The sequence below is a fragment of the Nuphar pumila genome, chromosome 7 (genome assembly GCF_984573655.1).
Source record: "Nuphar pumila chromosome 7, dmNupPumi1.hap1.1, whole genome shotgun sequence".
Lineage (NCBI taxonomy): Eukaryota > Viridiplantae > Streptophyta > Magnoliopsida > Nymphaeales > Nymphaeaceae > Nuphar > Nuphar pumila.
Window position 1 is genome coordinate 51,828,236 of NC_143255.1, and position 27,687 is coordinate 51,855,922.

General features: G+C 38.2%; 1 protein-coding gene across 1 annotated transcript in view; it reads left to right on the forward strand.

Moving 5' to 3' along the window:
* Positions 1-21,445, forward strand: part of GSL04 (glucan synthase-like 4) — a 91,553-nt gene extending 70,108 nt beyond the window's left edge. Inside the window, exons 39-42 of the mRNA XM_090013203.1 lie at positions 12,065-12,862; positions 12,939-12,989; positions 20,597-20,782; positions 21,027-21,445. Coding sequence (XP_089869329.1) covers positions 12,065-12,862; positions 12,939-12,989; positions 20,597-20,782; positions 21,027-21,257 — 1,266 coding nt within the window. The 3' untranslated portion in view covers positions 21,258-21,445. The remainder of the gene's footprint in view (positions 1-12,064; positions 12,863-12,938; positions 12,990-20,596; positions 20,783-21,026) is intronic.
* Positions 21,446-27,687: the final 6,242 nt, after the last annotated feature.

Genomic DNA, 27,687 nt, shown 5'->3' on the forward strand with positions numbered 1-27,687 from the left:
GTCTTCGCGGCTACCCGTTCGTGGACAGTGTACATCCTCACAGAGATCTCCCACTCTAGCCGGGTTACCTGATCTGGGAAATGTATAATCTCACAGCGAAACCTTTGGGAGACTTGTCCCTAACAAATGCCACATCCAATGAAAATCATTGTGATACACGCATCAACACAAATGACCGCTCTCAGGGTCGATATCCAGTAATACAAACAACAAGATCAGCGCCGGATCATCTGGTCTGGGAAATGTATAACCTCACAAGGAATTCCGCCCTAGATGGTATACCTGGTCTTGGACCATACACTTCCTCGCAGGAGTTCACCACCTTTGCGGCTACCCGTTCGTGCACAGTGTACCTCCTCACAAAGAATCTACCACTTTAGCCGGGTGGTCTTGATCATACACGCCCTCGCAGATAATCCTTTAGAGATCAGGTGCTCGACAGACACCCTACTCAGTGATACATGCATCAATAATCGACTACTCTGAACCATTGACCGCCTCGGGGTCGGTAGCCACAATATGGGCACAAGCATGCATATCAGCAATATGCATCGTATCACTTCACATAGAAGCACATAATCCTACGCATCGTGTTATTGCCACAAGGAATATTGCAATCCTCAAATAGGCCCTCAAAGCATGTGTAAACGACACATGAGAACGCACAAATATGGCAATCCAGTTGATTCTATGGGCGAAGGGTAACTAACTCTACCCGTCAGCCAAACAAAACAACTAAATAAGACAAGCACTCATAACAATGCTCGTAAAACATATAATTACCATAAAATGGCCCAGTCCATCAACAAGTAATTAAATTAATCGTAAGGCATAAATCATTGCATCAAAAGCCATTCATAAGGAATCATACGGTAGCAGTTATATCACAATATGTAAGCAGCTTATAAGACAAGCGGCCACATCAATCCTAGTTGCCACCAGTTCGTAGCGTACGAGCTGTATGTAATCACATCAATCATAAGAGATGCAAGCCAACAAGTGTTACGCTACAATAAGCACCAAACAGTTCAACCAAGGGATAAAGCAAGTCACATGCTAATATGTAGCAACTGGCATAATGCTATTATTATAAGCATTTAACTAGTATGAGAAGCTCCTTATTACTCCGCAAAGAACTGCGTAAGCAGTTTAACCAACTAGAGTAACGCCTTGATAGGTGTGCACAACTCAACGAGTAGCATACTGAACTATCGAGCAAGCAAGCAAATTAGTAGTGTAAGCAAATCCGTAGTGCAAGCGAATCTCACAACCCAACGACCAGTGTGAATAGACCTTATGTTTCGATAATTACTGGCCTGCGGGTACGCGCAGGCAAAACGTAGAAACAACTGAGACTAGTTCGGGCGTATGTTATTCTATGTATTTTCAATAACCCAAATAGCTAGTTGAGTCCGCTCCAAAGGGGACGACTTTAGCCGAGAGAGGATTCCTCAGAGGCTGAAAAGCAGTGCCACGGATGCATCCAACTTCTGCAGAAGTGTTGAGCTAACTTGTGTAGCCCCTTTCCCTTTAACTCCAATGACTGGGGAGGCCGGATCATTGCTCGTGGGGTGGTTGTTAACAACCTGTCCATTGGAGTTTTGTACCGCTCTGTCCTCTCCCTTGACAGAACAACCAGAAGCGAATGAGTGTGTTAGGGGTTGCTTAACTAACGACCCATCCTATGTTGTGCTCTTTAAACCACTCGAACATCTTGCCTGTGAAGGCGAATGTGAGGTCATTTATGTGATTACAACATTTTGCATTTAGCGCTGTTCGAGGTCGTACGACCGTCTCATCCGATCATCGCAGTACTAGACGTGTCATGCACGACTACAAGTACTCTAGGATGAAGGGGGTATAGCTACTCAATAGAAGCCTCAACAGGAGTGTTTCACAAAGATGTAAAGTTTATCAACTTTACTTTATCTTTTGAAACAACAGTACCTTGTGCCAACATTATGCATGTGATTATCTCGAATCACATCCGCTATCGAGGTATCTACGTGTCTCGCATGACTCAATACCGGCCTCGATAGACGGGATACGGGTTTCTCAACAGAACACCCACTAAGAATTTTGCTCGAATCCCAATTCGGGATCACCCGAGATAAGCCAAAAAGGCGAGCAGAACCAGCCAGTCACATCCTTCCAAATGCTTTGATTTGGAGCAGTCTTTGATGCTTTTGCGTAACTCCCTAAAATCTCAAGTCGACTCTGCAGGACTGCGCACACGAAGAGCCAAGATCCTTGCGAGGTATCCCTCTCCTTAGACGAGGATGTGTCGCTCGCTCCCGACTGAACTCTTGTCGCAAGAGGGAGAGTGGTAAATGCCCCTTGCATCCTCCACGAGGATGCCTTTAAGGCATACACAAAGAGCAAGAACCTGCACGTCATCTGTAATAGCAAGGCAATACCAACACATATGCAAAAGCAAGAGCCTAGGCGCAAAGCGCGACGACAAAGTAAAGGCGGTAAGCAGAAGTGCAATGCAAACCCTCGGCACAATGCGCAACGACAAGTAAAGACTGTAAACAGGAGTGCAATGCCAAACCTTTGCGCGATGCGCAACGCAGAACCTTTGTGCGATGCACGACGACAAAGTAAATGAACTGTAAGCAGGAGTGCAACGCAGAACCTTTGTGCGATGCACGACGACAAAGTAAAGGAACTGTAAGCAGGAGTGCAATGCAGAACCTTTGTGCGATGCACGACGGCAAAGTAAAGGAACTGTAAGCAGGAGTGCAACGCAGAACCTTTGTGTGATTCACGATGGCAAAGTAAAGGAACTGTAAGCAGGAGTGCAAGCAGAACCTTTGCGTGATGCACGACGGCAAAGTAAAGGAACTGTAAACAGGAGTGCAACGCACGACGGCAAAGTAAAGGACAAGGATTGTGAAACTGCATCCTTGAGTTAAATGCGTACTCGTATAAACATATATATATATATATATATATTTATTTATTTAATAGTCCCTTTTTATTTAATTGAACTTAATTCAATTTTCCAAGTCTTGTGCAATCTTTCCCTACCTTTGGGAGTTGCAAGCTTGCTGGCGTATGCGAGTGTAAGCGGTAGACGGCTTGGGTCACGGAGCGCGAGCAAGATCCGTCGCACGAGCTGCAAAAGTAACGATCTTAGCAAGCTACCACAAAAAAATAGAAGGTCAGGGGCATTGTCGCCGTCCTGACGTAAAGGAAGCAGAGGCAGGGACATCGTGCTCATGCGCACCTGCTATAAGCACAAGGAGCAGGGAAAGACCACGAGCCCCTGCTGACATGCTGTCAACAAACAACGGGGAGGCAGGGTTGCGCCTCTGCCTTATGAAGGCACGAGGGAGGCCGAGGCGTCGCCCTGCTTGCCAGAAGAGCAAAGAGACAGGGGGGACCAAGCCCCCACCCGTTAGCACAAGGGAGGAGGCAGGAGGCTTCGCCCCTGCCTGCTGAATACACCAAGCCTGCCGGTCGAGCACGTAAACAAGCAGGGGGCAAAGCCCCTGCTTGACGTCCGAGAAGAGGGAGCAGGGAGAGGCTTGACCCCCTCCCCTACCGTAACAGGTAGCAGGGAGGGGGTCGGCCCGCTCCCCTACCGTACCAGTAAGCAGGGAGGGGCTCGGCCCCTCCTGCATACTGCGAAGGCAGGGAGGGTCAAGCCCTCCCCTGCGAAGATCGAAGGCAGGGAGGGCTCGAGCCCCTCCCTACGATAGACAGAGGCAGGGAGGGTCAGACCCTCCCCTGCGCACTGTTATCATCGCAAAATTTTAACTTTTGCAAATCAAACTGACCTTTGAAAAAGATTTTGAAAATAACTCGCCTCCGTTTTTTTTTAAAATGCGGGAAAATTCCGTAGAATGGGACTCGCCTGTCGGTACGAGGTTCAACCGTTCCTGCCACCTTTAACAGGGGTAATCGAACCAAGGATCAATCTTATGCTCTACTCTATTCAACTTGTCTAAATCATATTCTAATTTCTAAATACACATAGAATCAGGCATGTGCTGTGAATTTTTAGAAATGCACATTTGAAAACATGATGTTTGCTTTGAATGATTGAAATATAAAATGTAAATCTTGGAAAATCGTGAATTGGGATTTCAAATATACTTCTGAGAGAAATAAAAATCGATTTTGAGAAATCCTTGACATTTAGTGAAAATCGATTCTGAGAGACTTGGTTTCTCTGAATTCAAACTTTGAAATTGAAATTCTAACTTAGAAAATTTGAATTTGGAACTTGGGAAATACTTGAAATATCCTTTGAAATTCAATGTCTTTGGGAAAATCGATTTTGCTATAAGACTTAGGAGATTTTGAGAAAATGAACTTCTTTGAATTGAAATTTGAATTGGAATTGGCAAATGCATGAAATGAATGAATATGGATTTGAGGATTTGAGAAATACTTTTTGTATTTTTGAGAAATGCAGTGCATTTTTGAAGTTAGCCTAAGAGTGTAGGCTGAATGTGGCTAATGTGAAGATCATAAATCTAAGTATCATTCGTATTCTGACTATGGTCATAAATACAAATTCCACCAAGTTTATAAACTTCATAAAAGCTAGTGCATGTGCCATTCGTGTAGACCATGGTGAATTTGTAAAAATATGCATGAATCATCATCCATCACACATTAACATTATTTAAAATAAACTATATGCAATGCAACCTAAGCTAAGCAGGAAATATAAATTCTTATTCCAAAGTTTAATTACAAATTACATCACTATTGAAATTTAAATACATGAAAAATAAAGTCTTCAATGTACCTGCAAAACTAGAAAACTTGGTTAATGAAAATATGTTGGCTTTTCTAGATTTATCCAACAATATCAGAAAATTGCTGGATTTTGCTAGATATAAGCCTTTTTTGCCATGATTCCCTTAAATCAAAATGATAAAATATGAAATAAAATTGAATAAATATGAATATAAGATATGGAATTTCGAAATTGGGGTCCAAATGACCAAAATACCCCTAATAACAAGACTATGGCCTTGAAATTAGGGTTTTTTAAAAAGATATTTTGATAAAATGCAAGTTTTGAAACTTGAATGGAATAAACTAAAACCAAATATGCTATGACATGATTAAAAATATGAAATTAGGGTTAGGGATTTCGAAATTTAGGTCAAATGACCAAATTACCCCCGATAGCAAGACTATGGCCTTGAAATCAGGGTTTTCTGAAATAGATTTTGGTAAAAACCTAGGTTTTATGCACTAAATGAAATCAAATGAGCATCAAATTAAACCTAGAGCATCCTAATATGATTATGAACATGATTAAACCCTAAAAATATATGCTTATGCACGAAAATCCAATAATATCACAAAAACTGTGATTTTTGCAGTGTTTTTGGATCTTTCAGGAACCCGGTTTTCCAATTTGCTTAATTCAGCCATCAAATGGATTCCAAAATCCATAAAAATTGGTACCTGCACTTGTTATAACCCTAATGTCGAATTGGAATTATAAAAATAATTTTTTGACATTAAATTAATCCGAAAATTGCATTAAACCCTAAAAATATGCTATTTTTGACCTAATTCACCAACCAGTCTCAGTCCAAGACCTGAACCAGGGGTCAAATCTCCATGGAAATTTATGAAATTTTACAGAGACTAACTAGGAAGAAAAACAGAGATTTCCCAATTTACAGATCGAAAAAATCATCTTCGGTTAGGGAGAAACCCTTCCGGCAATCTGAGCTAAAATATATCACTCTTAATAGGGATTAAAACAGCTATTCCATATTGAAAATACAGAAATAAATAGCAATCCTAAACAAAAATCTCTAAAATTTTACTGGTGAACGGTAGACAGAAAAATAACAATACTCACTTTTTACAGATCTAAAATCGGATCTGTGGTTTGGGATTTATGACTAACACAAGTCTGATTAGGGTTTTGGTAAACCCTAACGAGCTTTAAATTTAAAAACAGATTCTCTAAAAGGGGAAAAATACTAAACAGTGATCAAAAAATCCGAAAATTTCACAGAAGACAGATCTACTCAATGTGAATCCATAGCATTTTACAGATCTAAAATCGGATATAAGATGAGAGAAATATCATCACAGCAAGTTACCTTCTTGATTTTAACCATGATTTTAAAGCTTTAAAAACTTGATTTGATGTCTGATTTTTTTGACAGGGTTCCCGAGATCCAAAACCTCTGATTTTTCTACAGTAACTCAATAACTCATGCATGCACCACATATAAAAAACTCAGAAATAAACAACGAGTGCTTCAATCCGAAATAACATCATCTTTACTGTTCTAAACCTAGAACACACAGAAATTTAAGAAACTTGAAAAACCATGCATTAACTAATGTAAATAAATAAAATAAACCATAAAACAGTAAATAAAAATTATTTTTATGCTGTAGAACGTAAAACAAACATGAATAAACCATGAAAATAAATTAAAAACAGGGAATCAATGGCTGGAATTTGATATCACCTTTAAAACATAGATTTAACCCATTAAAAAGGGTAAATCATATATTTTATTGGTTAATAATATAAAGAACCATATTAAAATCAATTCTAATGGATTAAAATCCCTGTAAATCACCCAAAACAGGGTTAGATCACCTTCTTGGATCGTTCTTGCTGATTCTTGATGGTTCTTGAGGTTGAATCCATGGTTTAATCCATGAAGGGGATGACACCAATGGCTAAAATTGATTTAAAACATGAAAAAGTATTAAATAAAACTAAAAAATATTAAAAATATTACCTTGGTGCTTGCAGCTGCAATGGAGGAAGGTGGAGGTGCTGGAGAGGAGAGAGAGGCCACGAAAATTTGAGAGAAAAGAGCCCCCCTTTTGGCCCCCCTTAGGTCCCTTTTTATAGTTTTTCAAAAAGTCACTTAATTAGGGTTAATTAAGAGGTTTTTCATTTTTTAGGACTCTTTCTAATAAATCCACTAAAGGCAACGATTTTTTGTGGTTTTCTAACCTAGGTGGGACTCTAATTAGCCCCTAACTAAACCTAGAAAACCCCCAAATGTGATGCCACTTGGCATCTTTCATATTTGGGTTTTTAAAACACCTTTAAAAACATTTAAAAACACTAGTTTTAAAAATTAATTTTCAAAATGAGTTTTCAAAATGGTTTTGACTCTTCTAAACCTCTAACACTAACCAAGACATCAACTAACCCTAGTCTAGCCCTGACTTACTCGAATATGGCGCCACCCCGAGTGGGCCCTACTTGAGTTTTTCAAAAAGTGATTTTAAAACTTGAAATTGAAGGAGTTTTCAAAAGATTTTCAAAAGTAAACTTAAAATTAGGATTTTTGAAATGGCATAAGGTCCTAACTGAGTTAGAATTCCTCTGGATATGGTGCCAACTGAGTGGGCCCACATCGAATTTTGAACATTTTTTAAATAAACACTGAAAATGGCTTTAAAAAAGGGTTAAAATTGACATTTGAAATTCAAGATCTTTGAAAATAGGGTCTCAAGCGAACTGGAACTCCGGGTTAGAGTCCTGAACTCTTAGGACTCTGAGATTTTAGATTTTAAAAGCCAAATGAAAGAATTTTCAAAAGATTTTATCAAGAAATGATGAAATAAGTCAGAAAACACAGTCAGGGTTAGACTCCCAACTCGACTGAACTCTAAAATAGAGTCCTGAACTAACTGGACTCTGTAAAATGATCTAGATTTCGAAAACAAACGAAAAAAGATTGAGAATGGAAGTAAAACAGACTTAAAAACAGACTCCTCACCGGATCAGGACTCTGAGACAGAGTCCTGATCGGACTGAAACTTTCAAAATTTTGAGAAATTTGATGAATAGAGGAATTCAGAAGCGACACCACCTCAATGGGTCTCATCTGTGACTTGAAATCGATTAAAATTTGAATTTGAAATGAATCCAGATTGTTTCCTTGAGAAAATATTTCGAAATATAAAGTCCTGGGGTTGGAAAATGACAGAGTATTGAATAAAAACCCAGGTTTTGAAATTGATTTTGAAATAAAGCTTTAAAATTCAAATCTGGATTGATTGTTTTGAAATAGGAGTGTTGGATCTCGAAAATGAGATGCAATGATATGCAATGCTATGCAGAATACATGCAATGACATGCAATGATCTGTAGTGACTTATGAAATGGACAAACACTGGATGAGGGTGAAAATTTGGGGTGTTTACACGCACCTAAATAGGGGAACCGAAAAAAAGGGGCAGGGGCCGATGGCCCCTGCTAGAACAGAAAAAGCGGCAGGGGCTTTCATCCCCTGCTAGAATAAACAGGGCAAGGGTCGATGGCCCCTGCCGGAATATCAAAAATGGCCAAGGGCCTATGTTTCCTGGCAGGGAAATGAACAAAGGCAAGAGGCGCAGGGGCCAACAGCCCCCGTGCGGCTCTTGGAAGCGGAGGCAGGGGCCAAAGGCCCCCCGATCGGCGTGCTAAACAAGGAAACGAGACAGGGGCCAAAGGCCCCTGTTAGGTTTTTTAGAGGAACAGGAAGCAGGGAGGAGGGGCTCGGCCCCTCCCCTGCCGTAGCAGAGAGCAGGGAGGGGTCATGCCCCTCCCCTGCTAAAAGGGGGCACAGGGAGGGGGTTTGACCCCTCCCGTGGCCACACAGAGAGGTGAGGGAGAGAGAGAAGAGACGAGAGAAATAGGGGGAAAGAGGGGCATACCTGGTGGTCGCCGATAGCGGCAGCATCGGTGTCGGAGGGAGGTCGCAGGTGGCGGCGGGTCGGCAACGCGAAGGAGCGAGATGGGAGTCGGAGGAGACGAGAGAGACCGATAGGTGGTGAGGGAGAGAGACAGCGAGGGGGGGGGGGGCGTATTTGAAACCCCCCTGCCTTGTTTTCTAAAGAAGGCTCGAGGGAGGCGGTGCCTCAATTGGGTCCAAGTCGGGTCCGGATCCGACCCGAATCCAAGCCAATAAATTTTTTTTTTGAGTTCTTACACGTGGGGAAGCACACATTTCAAATGGGAAGCGCGTACCCCTTTAATGGGGTGTGCGTACCCCATTAAAGGGGTGCGCACACCCCTTTAATGGGCTACGCACACCCCCATTAAAGGGGTACGAAGGGGCAAATTTACATATTTGTCTTTTTTTAAAACTTTTTTTCCAAAAAAAATTAAAACAAGTTTTTTAAAAAGGGCAAAACAGAGATTTTGAAAAACCCGTGAAAACAAAACCCAAAAGGGCTTTAGGGTTTTTTCACGCAGCTCAATCTGAGTTTCCTCCCTTCTTCTCTCCTCTCTCTGGCAACCGATCGGCGGAACCCTGAATCCGGCGACCTTCACCGACATCCGGCGACCTCCACGGCGATGAATCCATTCAGGTACGTACTCTCCTCTCTCCATCTCTTCTCTCTGTATCTCCCACGACCTCTCTCTTTCCATCTCTTCCCTCCATCTCTTCTCTCTGTATCTCCCACAACCTCTCTCTTTCCATCTCTTCCCTCCATCTCTGTTCTCCCTTTTGTTTCCAGGGAACAAGCAATTCTTCTGTAGTCATACAATATGACATTTAGGTTATGAATAGCATGACGAAATGAGAATATGCTTTACACTCTTTGTCGGTTCTGCATAATTGCTTATTCATGTGCATGCTGTTGGAAACAATTTATTCTATCTATGTCTATCATTATTTATTGGGTTGCTTATAGCTTACCGTTGCCTTGTAACCGTAACCTTGATCTTCTGAAAACGGAAAGCTTATCAGTTTTATTTTCTGAAAGTTTTGGTCCTTGGAGATCCGATTCTCTACCTAGGGTTTGGGACATCATTGTTTAACTTAATTTTATTTTGGTGCACTTTCTGGAAATCTGAGATTTGTGTGGCTACTCAGAGGGCGTTAAGGTGGGGAAATAAGGTCCGTCAATGAGTTTAGACTTTAGACCTGTTTCGACCCATCCAAATTGTTTCCCCCAAATGGTGGGCCCGTATTTCGCATTGATGAAGAGTTTTCAAGTGATATAGGGCTGGTGTCTGACCTGTGTGAGGTTCAACTCGTGAGTAGAGGTTTGTGTTGCAGGTTTGATCCCTTCATTCTCTCTAGAAGGTACATTTAGGGAATAGGGGATTGTTAGAGACTATTTGTTTCATTTTCCTGTTGCAATAACATGGTGGTCTTTATCTTTTGTGTTATCAATACGATGGTGATTTATATTATTATGTGAGTCCCATGAAAGAAAAGTACAGTATATTGGTTGAGAAGCATTTCACATTTTGTGTTTTAACTAAGTTTATTTGGTCATCTTTCTTATTTCATATGGAAGCTGCACGAAATCTAATGGTATAGTTGTATGACTGGTAGGGATCTGAGTCCTCACGCAGTGGTACTTTGAAGTTCAAAAAAGTTTCTGTTTTAATATTTGGGTTTATTACATGGTATAAGTAGTCCCACGCTTCCCGCTTCCTAAAATTTTGAAAGTGCCTCGCTTCCCGCTCCCGCTTCCTCGACTGGTAACTCTGGTCATGACTGCGGATGAAAGGAATAATCTGTTTTTTTCAGAAACAAGTTGGTTGAGGAAGGAAGAAGTGAGAGATTGGGAGGAAGACATTGAAATAAGAAGAATAGTGATGACGACTGAAACGAAAATCAGAATCTTGAATAAGAAATCTGAATTTGAAATACTTAAGCTGACCCCAGAATCCGGACCCTGTTCAGGTAGGTCTCAGATTTTTTTTTTTAGTCTGATGACTATTCGATATTTTTCGATGGAAAAACTGGAATTTTGTTGGGTCGAAACGTTGGTTTAGGTTTTAAAAGAAACAAATGTGAAAGTAAGAAAGGAGACTTCACGTTGGGATGATGGGTTAGGTCAGATCTAAACAAATCAACTTAGAAGCCTTTTGGGATCTGATTCATTCAATGAGATAGGCAAAAGAAAGGACAATTAATGGAAGAGGTTTGAAGAAAAACAAGTCAAGATTCAAAGAAATCGATCAGATCTGATTTGGAAAGATCAGATCTGATGTTAGAGAACAAAAGAAACAATCGAGATTTAAAAGGAGGCAAATCTGATCTGGTACAATCAGATTTGATTTGACATTGCTGAAAGGAAAAAATCGATTTGACGTGACTAAAAAGAAATCTGGTTTGACGTAACCAGATTCGATTTTAAGAAAAATAAGAGATTTTTAAGAAAAGAAGGAAGATGATTAAAACGGTTTTAAGAAAAGAAAAAAAAAGATTTGACCCAATATGATCAAATCGATTTTCAGGAAAGGAAGAGGATGAAATCTGATTTGACGAAATCAGTTTTAGAATCAAAGGAAGAACACAACCTGATGATTGCGCCTCGACCTGATACCATGTGAAGATCGTTGAGTCCCTTGGCTTGCGTGGACTGCTACACAGAGAAAACAGAGAGAAAGAAAGAGATAGGAGAATAACTGAGGTCGTACCCTGGCTGGGACGACTCTTTGGCTTATATACTGAGAATAATTATAGGAAATTACAAGAATGCCCTTTACAACATAAGACATGTATTTCTAACACAAACACCTCTGGATCTCCATGCACAAGTTGTTTTAATCCAATCTTACCTCATTTATGGATTCAACATGTTGAAAAAAGCGGGAACCGATTTTTGGATCATGTTTTTTCAATGAAAAAACAAGATTTTATGACCCAGGAAAGTATTACATGCTGTAGGTTGTTGCTTTTTGAAGCCTTATGAAAATCGTAATTTGACGATTCAAGAGCCTATTCCCACTAAGTAAAACATGTCTGTAAGGTTAGTTTCATGAAGAACAACTAAAGAATTAAAAAAAATAAGAAATAAGAGGCATTTGTACCTCATGACACCATTACCAAATGTTAGTTCGGCAAGTAATCCTTTCATTTGTATCTATAGTAGCAATATGATAGTGAATAAAATTTTCTAATCTTGATAAGACTAACAACATGCACACTAAACGAAAATGCATAAGCTTTTCTTTTTGAAGCTCTCCCTTTTCTTCCCCCTCTAACCTTAATGCATTGTAGATTTATCATGACTCAGGTGAGAATTAACAGTTCATAACTTCCCATGTTCTTTAAATTCATAGATTAAATACTCCAGTGATATATTTTTGCAGATCACAGTGCTTGGAATTTATGTTTTCCTATACGGGCAGCTCTATCTGGTTCTCAGTGGGTTAGAGAAAGCAATTCTTTCTGCAGCTGGTTCCGAGCGCAATAGATCTTTAGAAACAGCTCTCGCTTCTCAATCATTTGTTCAGCTGGGCCTCTTGACAGGCTTACCAATGGTGATGGAACTTGGGCTTGAAAAAGGATTCCGAACAGCTGTGTACAATTTCTTCATCATGCAGTTCCAACTAGCCTCTGTTTTCTTTACTTTCTCCCTTGGAACAAAAACACATTATTATAGTTGCACACTACTTCATGGAGGTGCCAAGTACAGGCCAACAGGTCGCAGATTTGTGGTGGTTCATGCAAGCTTTACTGAAAATTACCGCCTATACTCACGCAGCCACTTTGTTAAAGGGTTTGAATTAGTCTTCCTCTTAATTGTCTACATCCTGTTTTGCCAATCTTACCAGAACAGTATCACGTATATGATAGTTACATACTCCATCTGGTTCATGTCTCTTACCTGGCTATTTGCACCTTTCCTCTTTAATCCTTCTGGGTTTGAGTGGGAAAAAGTTGTGATAGATTGGTTCGATTGGAACAAGTGGATCCAGAATCAAGGTGGTATTGGAATTCATCCAAATAAAAGCTGGGAATCATGGTGGGATGAGGAGAATGCACATTTGAAACGTTCAGGAATAGGTGGAATAATAGCTGAAATAATTCTCTCACTTCGATTCTTCATTTATCAGTATGGGCTAGTCTATCACCTTGACATTGCACGGCAAAACCAAAATATCATGGTCTCTCTCTCTCTCTCTCTCTCTCTCTCTCTCTCTCTCTCTCTCTCTCTCTCATTCCGTTTTGAACTTTTTGCAGGTCTACGGGATCTCATGGCTTGTGATTGTAACTATTTTTGTGCTAGTCAAGGTTAAGTTCCCTACTTTGGTTTTTGGCATGCAATAGTAATACAATTTATGCATATTCACTAGGCCTGTGATCAGGTTGTACAACATTGAGCCTGGATCAGAATAAGGTTCCTTTATTAAGGTCCTTGTCTGGATCCCCTCTAGCCCTGTACCTCAGATCTAGGCCTGGTTCCAGATCATTCCAGTCATGTCCGGGTCCACCCTGATTGAGTGAATCATGTTTCTTTTATTTTGAGATGCATTTAGTATTAACTCAAATACTGTGCCACATGGATGCAGGTACATGTACATGTTATAAGATGGGTACAACTGTTATAATGCATATGTTCTCAAAAGATGCAGGATTACAACTACATACACCACATATGAGAAAGAATATCATTAGAAATGAGAAAAGTATATATATATATATATATATATATATATATATATATATATATATATATATATATATATATATATATATATGAAAAATGTGACATACATGTATTGTATGTATATGTGCAAGCACCAACACCCTGTACACTGGTATTTTGAAGTCTCTTATTCTAATAGCTTTAATATGTGGGACTCAAAATGTCTTAAGCCAGTAGTGCCCGAATCAAATGAGTGGGAGCTATCATCTTATTATATCATGATATTTCCTGTTTTCTCTATCGAAATTGTCTCTTTCTTAATTATTTATTTCCTTTTTTTTTTACCTTTTTTTGCCTTTTCTATGAAAAACATCCAAGAAGGTTTGTTCTCTATTATTTACATTGCAATTTCTTCTTTCTTGAAATGATAAATCTTTTCTGAGCAAACATTTGTCTTTCTCCCAGGAGTAGCACATGTATCATATAGACCAGTGTTGTATCATACTGCATCGTACGATGTGGTACGATACGTATCGTTACTTTTGGGTTTTGCGGTATGCATCATACCCATATCGGGTGTATCGTATGATACACCCCTGTATCGTGTTGTATAATACAATACAGAGTGTATCGTATGATACACTTCGACGCACTTTAAATAAGCTGAAAGTTACTTTTTTCATTATAGGTTTTAAATACCTTTTGACAGCTGACTTTTGCATTTGTTTAAAGGCCATTAGAAGTGCATTTCACCATTTTTCACCCAACGAAGGTAAAAAAAATGCATTTTTACCATTTTTACACTAAAAAAATGGCTTAAGGTAAAAAATTATTTATTACGAGTAAAATTGCAAAGCTATTCTCCAAAAAAGTTTTGCCTCGAGGGGCGCTGCCCCCTTAAACCTCCCTGCCAACTTACCGCGAAGTTGGATCTGCGAAAATTAAAGATTTATATCAAGGTAGAAATCAGGCTCTACACTCTTCCAACAAAGATGGCATAAGATGATCCGGCATAACAATGGCGCACTCAAGTAATGAGTGAAAACCGATTGAAAATAAAGTGCAACTATTACCATAATATGTTTGTTTATGTAATATAAAAGTATGAGTCTTGTGGCATGTTCGTAGTTGCAAGATATTTAATATTTTGCATTGTTCTTGTGAGATATGCATGCAATATTATTTATGATTCTATATTAGTTGATGTTTGATGATGTCTTATATAGCTCATAGAGACATAAATGCTTTATATGTGATTTTATATTTGTATCTTGTGTAACTCATCATTGTTTCATGTGATGATTTTTTTAGAATTTTTGTTCATTTTTCTGATTTTTTTGGATTGTTTGAATTTTTTTATAAAAAATTACAATATAATATTATGTTACTTTGGTCCCGAATGACACGAGTAACGATACAATACTTACAGCCTGAAAAAGGTGAATAGTGTTTCGGGTCTGGATCCTGTACCAGACCCGAATTCCATTCCTGTATAAGTCTGTTTTTATTGTATGTTTTTATTTGTATCCAGGTTCGGATAATACACCAGACCCGACCCGAACCACTGTGTACACTTAAGTGTATTTATATTAACATTAGGTCACGATTTCTATGATGAAGAAATCGTGAGCCGTAGCCCCCTTCTCGTAACCTTTTTTCGTCTCTCTCTCTTTCTCTCTCTCTCTCTCATTTTCTCAATACAGGAAAGAAGGTAGAATTCTAAGATAATATCAGAGCAGAGATCTGCCTAAGGGCCAGAAAGGGTTCTCATGAGGTGCAACTCGGCTTCTTCTTCTTTCAGCGAGCCACCTTCATCTCCTTCAGTCGAACCCATCAACAGCTCCTTCAGCGAGTCATTTCCATCTTCAACCGAGCCCATCAACAGCCTCTTCAGCGAGTCCTCCCCATCTTCTTCAGCTGAACCCACCAACAGCCAATCTGAAGCCCTCATCTCTTCTAAACAGGTTCTGATATTCAATCGAAATTTTAATTTTTTTTACCCCTTATCTACTCTTCTTCTCTTTTCTGAATTATACTGTGCACCCACACCTCAAGTGGGTCTGTCTCTCTCTTAGATCTGAGGCTCACATGAATTCTGTTCACGCTAATCCAAACAGTAACGTGAGTGGCTCTGTTTCACGTGAATCGCTGAAATCGACTCACGTGAAACACCAGACCAATCACGATTCTTGTTTCTTTCATTGATATTGCCTATTCGATCTTCTTGGGTCCACCCTTCTTCTCATACTTTCACATTCAGATATATGTTTAATGTTCTGATTCTTATTTCTGCAAATATATTTAACGTGTGAAGGTGTTTTTCACACATCGTTGAATAGCAGTTCTCACAAGTTGAACCTGCGTTCCTACATCCTCTGACTGATTCTGTCCATTTACGACCTTCTGTTTTTACAAAAAAAAAAAAGGAAGGTTAGAATTTTTGTGGATACTTCAGTTGTTTCTAATTTTCAAAGGATTCTTATCACTCTCAATCAAACCTTTCTTCAAGTTTTCTCAACCAGCTTGTTTATGAAAAGTTAAACACTTTAAATTTCTTGATTTGGAAGAGAAATTATTCCTTTCATAAGGAGTCAAGGCCTCTTAGGTCACCTGGATGGAACCACTTCAGTCCCACCTGAATTTATCCCGAGAGAAGAAAAAGATGACCAAGGGGCGAGTTCAATCGTGTTTGTTAAAAATGTTGAATTTCTCAATTGGGAAAGGAAAGATCAATCAGTTGTTGCATACATCACATCAAATCTGTCTTAAGAGATTCTCGTTGCCATTCCTGACAAGTGTACAATGCTACAACTCTGGGAACGACTGGTTCAAACGTATTCGCAGGTTTCTCAAGCAAGAGTGTTTTTTCTAAAAAGGGAATTTCAATTGCTAAGAAAAGATTCTATGACCATCATGGAATATTTGAACAAGATAAAGATTATCACAGACCAACTTGCAGTTATAGGGTGTGTCGTTAGTGATAATGACATGGTGCAACAAACTCTGAGTGGATTGGGATCTGACTACAATATGATAGTTACATCACTATTGTGCCTTCATGTTCTTCCCACCTTCGATGAGTTACGAGCCAAATTGATCCAGTATGAGATGACTCTGAAGAGATTCTGTGAAGAAACTCATAATGATCCAAATACTCAAGAAGTTTTGACCACAGGAGTGACTTATGATAGAGGACGGGGACGAGGAGGACAAGGGCGAAATGGACACAGAGGGCGTGGTTTGCTTCCCACTCCAAACATGTCAGCTCATGCGCAGGGACCAAGATCCATTCCTACTTGCTTCTTTTGTAACAAGAAGGGGCATATCAAGGCGAATTGTTGGCATTATCTAGAGAATAAAGGAAAGGGTCCACAGACAGAAACCAAAAGAAAGTTCACAAATACCAGAGACAGTGAAGAGATTAAAGATTTGTTGATATCAGCCTTGTCAGAGTTAAAATTAAAGCAGAGTGATTAAGGCACATTGTTTGTCGATTCAGGGGCAGCAACTCATGTAACCGGCGATGCAGGTAAAATTTCTAACCCCATTCCTTATTTCGGAAAAAATAAGATTGTCACTGGAGACGGATCCCACCATCCTGTTTCTCATGTTGGAAAGATTGTCATTCTCATGTCACATTCCACTCTTACCCTTTCTGATGTTCTTCATGCTCCTGACATTAAGAAAAATATTGTCTCTGTCGCTAAACTTATTGATGATAATAATGCTTCAGTTGAATTCACTCCCTTCTCTGTGCAGGTCAAGGACCTACGCACGAGAAAAACATTCGCTGAAGGAAAGAGACGAGGCAACTTGTATGTCTTTGAAGAAGCCCCATGTCATGATGTTCGCCTTGCTCACCTGATTTCGAAGCCTTCATTAGAGTCATGTTCATCCTCTTCTTCCAGTGTTTTTAGTATCTCTAAATGTAATAAGCCATTCTTATGGCATAGTCGGTTAGGACATTGTGGGAGTCATTTTATTGAGAAACTTGTTTCCAATAATCTCATTCCAAAAGAAAGTCTTAATGGGGATGAGAGTAGTCATAAATGTTCTAGTTGTCTTTCATGTAAGAGTCATGTATTGCCTTTTCATTCCATTAATAAGAGAGCTTCAAAACCTTTTGAGATTATTTGTTCTGATGTGTGGGGACCTGCCCCAATTGTCTCTGGGTCTGGAAGCAGATATTATCTAATTTTTGTTGATAGTTATTCTCGATACACTTGGATATATTTAATAAAAAATAAGTCAGAAGTCTTCTCTTTGTTTCAAAATTTCCTTTCCTTGGTCAAAAATCAATTTTCTGAGTCCATTGAATTTTTTCAATGTGATGGAGGTAGGGAATTCTCATCCCGTGATTTTATTTCTTTTCTTCGAAATAACGGAATAGGAAGGAGGGTGTCATGTCCTCACACTCCTCAACAAAATGGCATTGCTGAACGAAAACATAGACATATTGTTGAAACAGAAGCTTTTCATTCTGCCGTGTATGTGATAAATAGACTGCCCATGATTGTTCTGGAAAATAAGTCTCCTTATCACTGTATCTTTGGAGCTCATCCTAGTTATCATGATCTGCGTGTTTTTGGATGTGTTTGCTATGTGCATATTGATCGGTCCCTGAGAAACAAGTTTCAAGACAAGGCCCAAAAGTGTAGGTTTGTGGGATACGCAGATGACTACAAATGATATCGGTGTTATGATCCCACCAACAAACGTATCAGAATCTCAAGAAATGTTGTCTTTGATGAAAAAAATTTTGATGACACAGCTGATGCAACGAATATACCAACTAAAGTTTATTATCCTTGGTTGAGTTCAGAACTTTTTGCTGGCTCCAATGAAGCATGTTCATCAAATTGTGTGCAACAAGAAGAAGAGATGTCTGTGAACACTAAGACGTTGGGGCCACAGAATTCAGAGAAAGTACCGGGCAGATACAAAGGCATTGTCTATTCTAGACAGAGACCGACAACATCAAGCCATTCAGATCATGCCTCAGTCAGCAATTTGAATCCTTCTCACACTCTTGAGGTCAGAAAATTAAGCCGCATACGACATCCCATTGACAGGTGGGTTAGCTATAACAACTTCTCCTTAGATCTTCAACTCTTTTTAACTGCTCTCAATAAGGAAGATGAGCCCACTATGTACTATCAGGCAGCCACTTCTACCAAGTGGGTAGAAGCCATGAATGCTGAAATGCAAACTTTGCATGAATGTGGAACCTGGGAAGTTGTTCCCAGACCACCTAACAAAAATGTTGTCGGATGTAAATGGGTCTACAAGATAAAGTACAAGCCAGATGAAACCATCGAACGATACAAGGCAAGGCTCGTGGCAAAAGGATTCACTCAAGAAGCAGGGCAAGACTATGATGAGACCTTTAGTCCAGTTGTAAGAATGAGAACAATTCGAATTATTATTTCTCTGGCTGTTGAACATGGATGGAAGTTGAGTCAGCTTGATGTAAAAAATGCTTTCTTGCATGGGGACTTAAAGGAGGAAGTGTACATGGAGCAACCCCCTGGATATCAAGAACAAAATTGTAAAACTCATGTGTGCAGGTTAAAAAGAGCTATCTATGGTCTGAAGCAAGCATCTCGCTCTTGGTTTGACAACTTCTCACTAGAGATTCAGAAACATGGATTTTCACGTTCCATGCTGGACCACTCATTATTTATTTTCAGAAGTCAGACTGTGACCACTCTGTTATTGATATATGTCGATGATATTGTTATCACAGGAAACTCTGCGGACCACATTCAAGAAGTAAAAGACTTACTAGGTCAGAGGTTCAAAATGAAAGATCTTGGAGCTCTACGCTATTTTCTTGGTGTAGAAATTGATAATCAGGCTCATGACTTGACTCAGCACAAGTACACCGTAGATGTTCTCAGCAAGGCAGGCATGAAAGACTGCAAACCTCTGGGAACTCCGAGCGTGCTTCATCAAAAACTTAGCGCTCATGATGGAAATATGTGTGATGATCCCACCAGGTATCGAAGCATAATAGGAATGTTACAGTACCTCACATTCACTAGACCTGATATTGTTTATTCAGTCAATCAAGTGTCTCAATTTATGCATGCGCCACGTAGTGGACATATGGAAGCCGTCAAGAGAATCCTTAGATATCTGAAAGAGACTATTGGGGATGGATTGACATACTCACCACAACCATATGGCAAAGATGATCATAGACTCACTATATATTGTGATGCAGACTGGGCAGGAGATCCTGATGAACGAAGATCTACATCAGGACATTGTGTCTTCATTGGAAGAAATTTAGTCTCCTGGGGCAGTAGAAAGCAAAAGGCTATCGCTAGATCGAGTACAGAGGCTGAGTATAGATCTATGGCTACTGCTACTGCCGAAGTCACATGGATCAGACATTTACTGACTGAAGTAGGAGAAAAGATCTCCCACACTATCTTGCTATGTGACAACCAAAGTGCTATAAATATGTCATTCAATCCAGTACATCACAGTCGTGCTAAGTACATTGAGATTGACCAACACTTTGTGAGACAGAAAGTTGAAGAAAAAGAGATTGAGCCTGAGTTCGTCAATACTGAAAGACAAGTTGCGGACCTATTTACGAAAGGGTTAACCAAGGATCGTTTTTGGTCGCTTAAAGGCAAGTTGTGCATGGTCCATAACCATGATCAACTTAAGAGGGGGTGAAAAAGGTGAATAGTGTTTTGGGTCTGGATCTTGTACCAGACCCGAATTTCATTCCTGTATAAGTTTGTTTTTATTTATATCCGGGTTCGGATAATACACCAGACCCGACCCAAACCATTGTGTACACTTAAGTGTATTTATATTAACATTAGGTCACGATTTCTATGATGAAGAAATCGTGAGCCACAGCCCCCTTCTCGTAACCTTTTTTTGTCTCTCTCTCTCTCTCTCTCTCAATGCAGGAAAGAAGGTGGAATTCTAAGACAGCCTTGATATAGACTAAGGCATGATACCATACATATAGTGCATGGTATCACATAGGCTAAGGCATACTGGCTACACGGTCCATTTCTAGTTCTATACTATATCCATGTACACGTTATTCCCCAAATATACTAGTTCAACTCAACAAAAATAATTCTCTTATCCTATAAGCCATATCCATGTGATAGAGCATGATATACGTGTGATTATGGAAGTTGCCTCCTGTCTTATAAAGTTCATTATTCTTTTTAAATATTGTGAAACTATTCCTAATTTTGATTTGATTTTTTACATACAGGTTTCAATTGAAGGGCGGCGGAGGCTGAGTGCAAATTCCCATGGCCTTTACAGGCTACTCAAAGCCTTGCTCTTCTTGTGCTTCTTGTCCATATTGGTTGTTCTTCTTTCTTTGTGTGGATTGTCAGGGAAAGACCTATTTATATGTTGTCTAGCGTTCTTGCCTACTGGATGGGGATTATTGTTGGTAAGCAGTTCATGCAAATAGAGACCTGAGCTCAAATCTATATCTGTAACAATGATTTTTACAAGCCTATGACTCATTATCATTTATCTCTACAGTCTGATGCGACTAAGCTCAAGTCCATGCTATCTAATCATGGTCTTCAGCCAAGCTGATTCAGCCATTCTATCCCGTCTTTTTGACAAAGATTTTCTTGTTCATTCAGTATGACTTTGATAACAATAATGAAGTTGATGTTTCTGTTCAGGTTTCACAAGCTGTGAGGCCTCTGATAGAGGGAGCTGGCCTATGGGACTCAATTCAGTTTGTTGCTCATGCTTATGAATATTGGATGGGGCTCCTGCTTTTTGCACCAGTAGCAATACTAGCGTTCATTCCAGCAGTATCTGACTTCCAAACTAGGCTTCTATTCAATCAGGCCTTCAGCCGGAGACTTCAAATACAACCCATTCTTAAAGGGAAAAGTAAACATAAGTAATCACCTTAAAGGAAAATTCATATGCAAGTGACTGTCTGATGAATCCATACCTAGAGAAAGAGATCATTTTGATGGACGATTTCCTTGATATAGATCACAAGGCCTAGGCCCTTACTAGAACATTACTATTTATAGGCTGATTTGATGTACAGTTTTACATGTAACTCATACTTGTAAATTAATCATAGTGATGAAACTTCTTAAGGTCGATACACCATAATTATGTCATTAGATCGTAAAGAGATCTGGAACTTGTCAGAGTCTTCAGATCAAACAAGAAGACTAAGTCATAACCTGTAGACAAATTCAACCATACTAGTAAATTGGGATCTATTTTGAATTCAGAATCGGATTCAGACCCACTGCTTAAAATTGGGATCTACATTCAGATCTACCATGATCTGACCTGCAGCTAACCTGTTTGCAACCTCCAATTCTAGAAGTTTTTTTGTAGTAATGGAAAATAGCTCTAAGCATGCTGTAGAATTTGAAATGAATCAGTTAACCAGTCTGCTGCCACCTGTAAGATTGTGTCAGTTTCCCTCCAGAATATCCGCCATATTTTCTGTTTATTCCAAAATTGCACTGTTTTGGGTAGTTGGCAGCATAACAAGTTGTTGGGCTGGTAGCGTAGGGATTTTGAGCTCCCAAATAACGGAGCGGAAAGAGGTATGACCAAGGAGGTGGTGAGGCAAATATGGCTTAGGTGCACACAGACTTAGTCTCTCACTCGCACACACTCAAGTAAAGATGCCAAGGAGACACTCATGTTGAAGAGGCACACACAAAAATTACTTCATTTCAAGATGCACAAAAGGAAATACACGAGGGATATATATAGTGCCAAAGGGCTGAAATAATAAGTATGCCCCCATGCTATAATTAGAACAAGAGATTTAATTAAAACAAATTCTAAAGAGACTGCTTTGGAAACTCAACAGCTCTACTAGAGTCATCTATTACTATTATTAGAATAAGATAAGATAGAGGAGAGAGACCTCGACTGACCTACCTAAGTTTGGCATATGAGATGTCGACTTGCATGACCCCATCTATTTGGATTATGAAACCAAGTCAAGCCTAAATCTAATTATAAATTAATGTTTTAACATCCCCTCTTAATTTGTAATCCCTAAAACAAACCTGAACCCTTTAAACTTACCAACAGATAAAGACTTGGTGAACATATCCATAACTTGCTTATGATTTGGCACCAACTATGGCAAAATTTCTTCTTTCTTGACCAATTCTCTTATGAAATGGTGGTGAATCTCAATGTGATTCGATTGGCTGTAAAAGATTGGATTCTTTGTCATTGCAATAGCAGACTTGTTGTCCCAATTAATGATGGTTGGTCCCCCAAGTTTCGGCTGCAAATCCAAAAGAATTCTCTTTAGCCATATTACTTCACTTGTTGTGATAGTGGCTACTTCAACAAAAGATAATGCAACAATATTCTGCTTCTTTGATGACCAAGAGATTGCTTTCGTTCTTAGGCAAAAAACATAGCTTAAGGTATTTTTCGATCATCGATTGATCCTGCCCAATCACTATCATTATAGCCAATCAACTTTGAATTGTTCACGGCAACATACTTGATTCCAACATTTTTTGTGCCTTGTAAATATCTCAAAATTCTTTTTGTTGCTGCAAGTTGAAGTTTGCTTGGTTCACTCACAAACCTGAATACAAGGCTAATTGTATTTATGACAGGTCTTGCATTGGTAAGAAAAAAATAAAGACCCAACCAAGCTTCGATACATCGAAGCATCCATCTTTTTGGTCCCATCATTTTTTGGTAGCTTCTCATTTACAACTATTGGTATGCTCATTGGTTCGCAATTCACCATATTGAATAAGATATTTTTTTGAGAAATAAAAATTTCTCCTTTTTGCTTTACTTGAATTCCGAAAAAATATTTTATAATCCCCAGATCTTTCATTTCATATTCTTTTATCATGGATTCTTTGAACTTCACAACCATTTTCACATTTGATCCAACATAAATCAAATCATCTATATATAAGCACACAATAAAAAATTTGTCTCAATCTCTTTTCACATAGAGAGAGGGTTCGCTTGGACTTCTTTGAAATCCATTCTTTTGAAAATATTGATCTATGTTCACATTCCAAACTTGTGGTGCTTGTTTTAGTACAAAGTCTTTTTTAGCTTGTACACTTTTCTTCGCATCCTTTTTTCTCAAATCCAAGAGGTTCTTCTACATAAACCTCTTCTTTGAGATATCCATTTAGGAAAGTAAATTTTACATCCAATTGATATACTCTAATTTTCATCTCAGATGCAATATCTAACTCGTATAGTATCTATTCTTATAATTAGAGCAAAGATCTCATTAAAATCCACTCTAAATTTTTTAGAGTAGCCCTTTGCTACAAGCCGAGCTTTGTGTTTTTAAATTGAGCCATCTTCATTATATTTTGTTTTGAAAATCCATTTTAAGCCAATGACATCTTTGGCCTATCCACCAACTCCCATGTATGATTATTCTTTATTGCATAGATTTCTTCATTCATGGTAGTTTTTCTAATTTCATCTTGGACAACTTCTTCATAATTTTGTAGCACATAAGAAAATAATGCAAAATCACACAAATCATAGATGTATACAAAAGATCTAACCTTTCATGGAGATGACACAAATTCTGAATTGCTTGAGTCAACATCTTCTTTTGTTGTAACTCAATTTTTCTCATGTTCTGGTGACTGCACTGAGCTTATTTTCCAACTCTGTTCACTTTCTTCATCAAATATCATCCCTCTCGAGATTATCAATTCCTTCATATTTGGATTAAACAAACGATAGGCTTTAAAAGTATCATTATAGCCAATAAATATGAACTTTTCTAAATTTTTGTCAATTTTTTTCTATTTTGAAAAGGAATTTTACTGTAAGCAACACAACCAAAGACTTTGAAATAGCTTACTTTTGGTTTGTGCTTATACCAATCCTTATATGGAGTTTTGTTGTGAATGGATTTTGTGGGAGATCTATTCGGAATATGCATGACAATGTTCACAGCTTTGACCCAAAAATTGTTGGGAATATTCTTTTCTTTTAGCATGCTCCTCGCCATCTCAACAATGGTGTGATTTATATGCTCTATAACCCCATTTTGTTGTGGTATTTTCGCTGCACTTAGCTGCCTTTTGATGTCATTCTTTTTTACAGAAATTTCAGAATTCATTAGAAGTAAATTATCCATCACTATATGTTCTTAGCCATATCAATTTGGAGCTGCTCTCTTTTTCCACATAAGCTTTGAATTCTTTGAATATGGAGAATGCTTCTGACTTTTGTTAGAGAAAATATATCCACATCATCCTGCTAAAGTCATCCACAAAGAACAACAAATACTTTCTTCCCCTGTGATATTTTATTTGCATTAGCCCACAAATATGCATGAACCAACTCAAGTGGACGTTTGGCCCTCTAGTTTGAGTATGGGAATGATAATCTATGGAATTTTCCATAGATACATCCTTCACATATTTTCTTTTCTCCATTGATACGAGGCAACCCAATCACCATGCTTTTTTGCTTTAGTAATTTCAAACTTTGATAATTTATATGACCAAATCTCAAATGCCAAAGATTTGATTCATCTAAATTTTTAGCTTTCAAGGCTTGTCCTTCACATGGGGTGATAGTCAAAGAAAAAACTTTGTTTGTATCCATTTTCACTTTGGCTATCACATGTTGACCCTTACTGTCAACCATAATAAAATGGTCATTATTAAAATTTACTAAGTAGCCTTTTTGCATAAGTTAACCAACACTTAATAAATTTTGAGCTAAACCAAGGACATAAGAGACATCATAGATAAGTTTATTCTTGATTTAGTTTTCTATGACTCACATTCCTTCAACATTTTGGAAACTTTTCATCTCCCATCCTTACTTAAGAGGTGGCAGTTTCATCAAGGTTGACAAAACACTTTCGATTTATGGTCATGTGGTTACTACACTTGTTGTCCACAAACCATATGTCACGAGGCTTTTGTTCAACATTCATACAAGAGAAGAACATCTGGCTTTTGTCATCTTTATTTTTTGTAAAGTTGACTTCATTCTTTTCATGAAACCAATAGTCTTTCTACGAGTGGTTTGGAACTCGGCATTTTGTGCACCCAAAACGTCAGTCTCTTGACTCATGTTGAGGCCTTTTGCACACATAGCAATAATTTTTGGATTACTTTTGGTGTCGTGGTTGGTTAGGATATTTTTTTACTCTACCACGACCTTTAGCTAATTTTTAGTTTTTGCTCCCCCTTGCAAATTGTGCTTTTTTGTTTAAGTTTTCTTTTTCTTCATCAATATTGAGCTTTGTTTGGAGTGCGTGCTTAATATTTTGATATTCTAACCCTTGAAGTCTATTTTTCATGTGCTTTTAGAGATCCCATCAACTCTTGTAATGACAAGGTTGCTAGGTCTTTTGATTCTTCTATGGCAACTGTAACTCCCCAGGATTTCTAACCCTTGAAAATACGTAAAAATTTAAAACTTTTTCTTTCTTTATTAAAATCGTTAGTGGAAACATTTTTTAATAAGAGTTTAAGACCTCGAAGAGTTACGTTGTACACAAAAATGATTATACTGAATTCAAATAATGATAACATGACACAAATAAAATACTTTTATTCAAAAGAACAATATATCACTTAAAATATTACAAAACCAATATAATGTCATGTGTCTAAATTCAGTGCCGAAGAAAGGAAAATGATTGGCTTAGTTGATAGTGTCGCAACAAGACACATCTGCTCTGTGTCGTAGTCTTTACCTGCAAAAATTTGAAAGGTCAGACTTGTGATAGTCTAGTAGCTATATAGCAATTCCAAGTAGTTTAGGACATTCAAAGCATATTCAAGTACCACAATTTATATCTATCTGTGCAACTCAGATGTCATAGTTGATCAAAATTTTTTGCATAGATTTATTTCACAGAAAAATGTATGCTTTACAATAATCATGCTAATAAATACAAAAAAGAACATATTTAACCAATTGCATTATCATACATATTTTTATTTTATGCTTAACATTATTCTTTGGTAGACTAACTCATCGCTTGTAGGGTTATGCAATCCTAAGCTCTACTATTGAGTTGTGCAACTATTATTGTAAGTTTTTACTCATATATTCAACATAATACAAATGTCCACTCAAGTATTTAATATAATATAAATGTCCACTCAAGCATATAATACAGATGACCACTCATGCATTTAATATAATGCAAATGTTCACTCAAGCAATTTATTATCAGGGCATATTTTTATCTCAAAATGTCTTTGTTTCGATATGTATTCTTTCAGTGGGTATTCGCAGAGCCACTCATCATCGTATCAGCCGAAACCATTTGGGGGTTTATTATGCCATGTATTTTCAATTATCTCGAATGACTAGACAAACAGATCCTAAGGAGAATGGTTTATAAACGAAAGAGAATTTCCCAAAGGTCACTCTCACTCATTGTGCATACATCTTAGATTACTACATTAGTTGAAGATCTATCACCTAGGATACATTGATAGCCTTGACCTCCATAACCTACGAGTGAATGGAGACCACTAGGACACCTTGCTTTCAAAAATATAGCAAAATCACTCAAGGCTTGTATCACCTACCCTCTCTAAGGTAAGCCCACTCTAAATGGGCATAAGGGTTGTCTTTTTAACCACTACAAAAATTCTGCGGATTAGCGACAGACGCTATCTGATAATAATCCATCGCAAATCCGGCGCTATTCTGTTTAGCGATGGATTAGTGATGGATAGAGTTTGTCATAATTTCCTAGTCGCTAAGTAGCGACAGAACTGATCTGTTGCTACTTCCATCGCTAATTCACGATGGATTAACGAATGTCATGATCCATCGTTAAATAAGGATTGATTTGGTTTTGCGATAGATACATATCTGTTGATAATCCATCGCTAAACTTTAACGACGGATACATATCCGTCGCTAAATTTTGTCACCAATTTATTGACAAATTCACGACAAATTATATTCTGTCATAAAACATCGGCTGATTCAGTTTTTGAGACAGGTAAATATATGTCCCTAATCCGTCGCTATATTCGTGATGGGTATTAGAAACAGATATTATCCATCATAAATTTAAAAAAAAAATTTGAAATATAAATATCGAGAAAAAAATTTCATGTTATACAATTTATATAACCTGTGTATAAAAAATAAAGTACACATAAAAAATACATATACAAAGCAGTTAAAACAAATTTAATACAAGTTATAAGTGAAAAAAATTTAACAACCCACTATAATCCTCGCCAAGTTCTAATTATTTACAAGTGAACATATACAAAGAGTTTTGTTTGAAACAACAAGTTCGTAAAACAAATTCAACACTTGAATTTAATCATCGCCAAGATTCAGAGCACC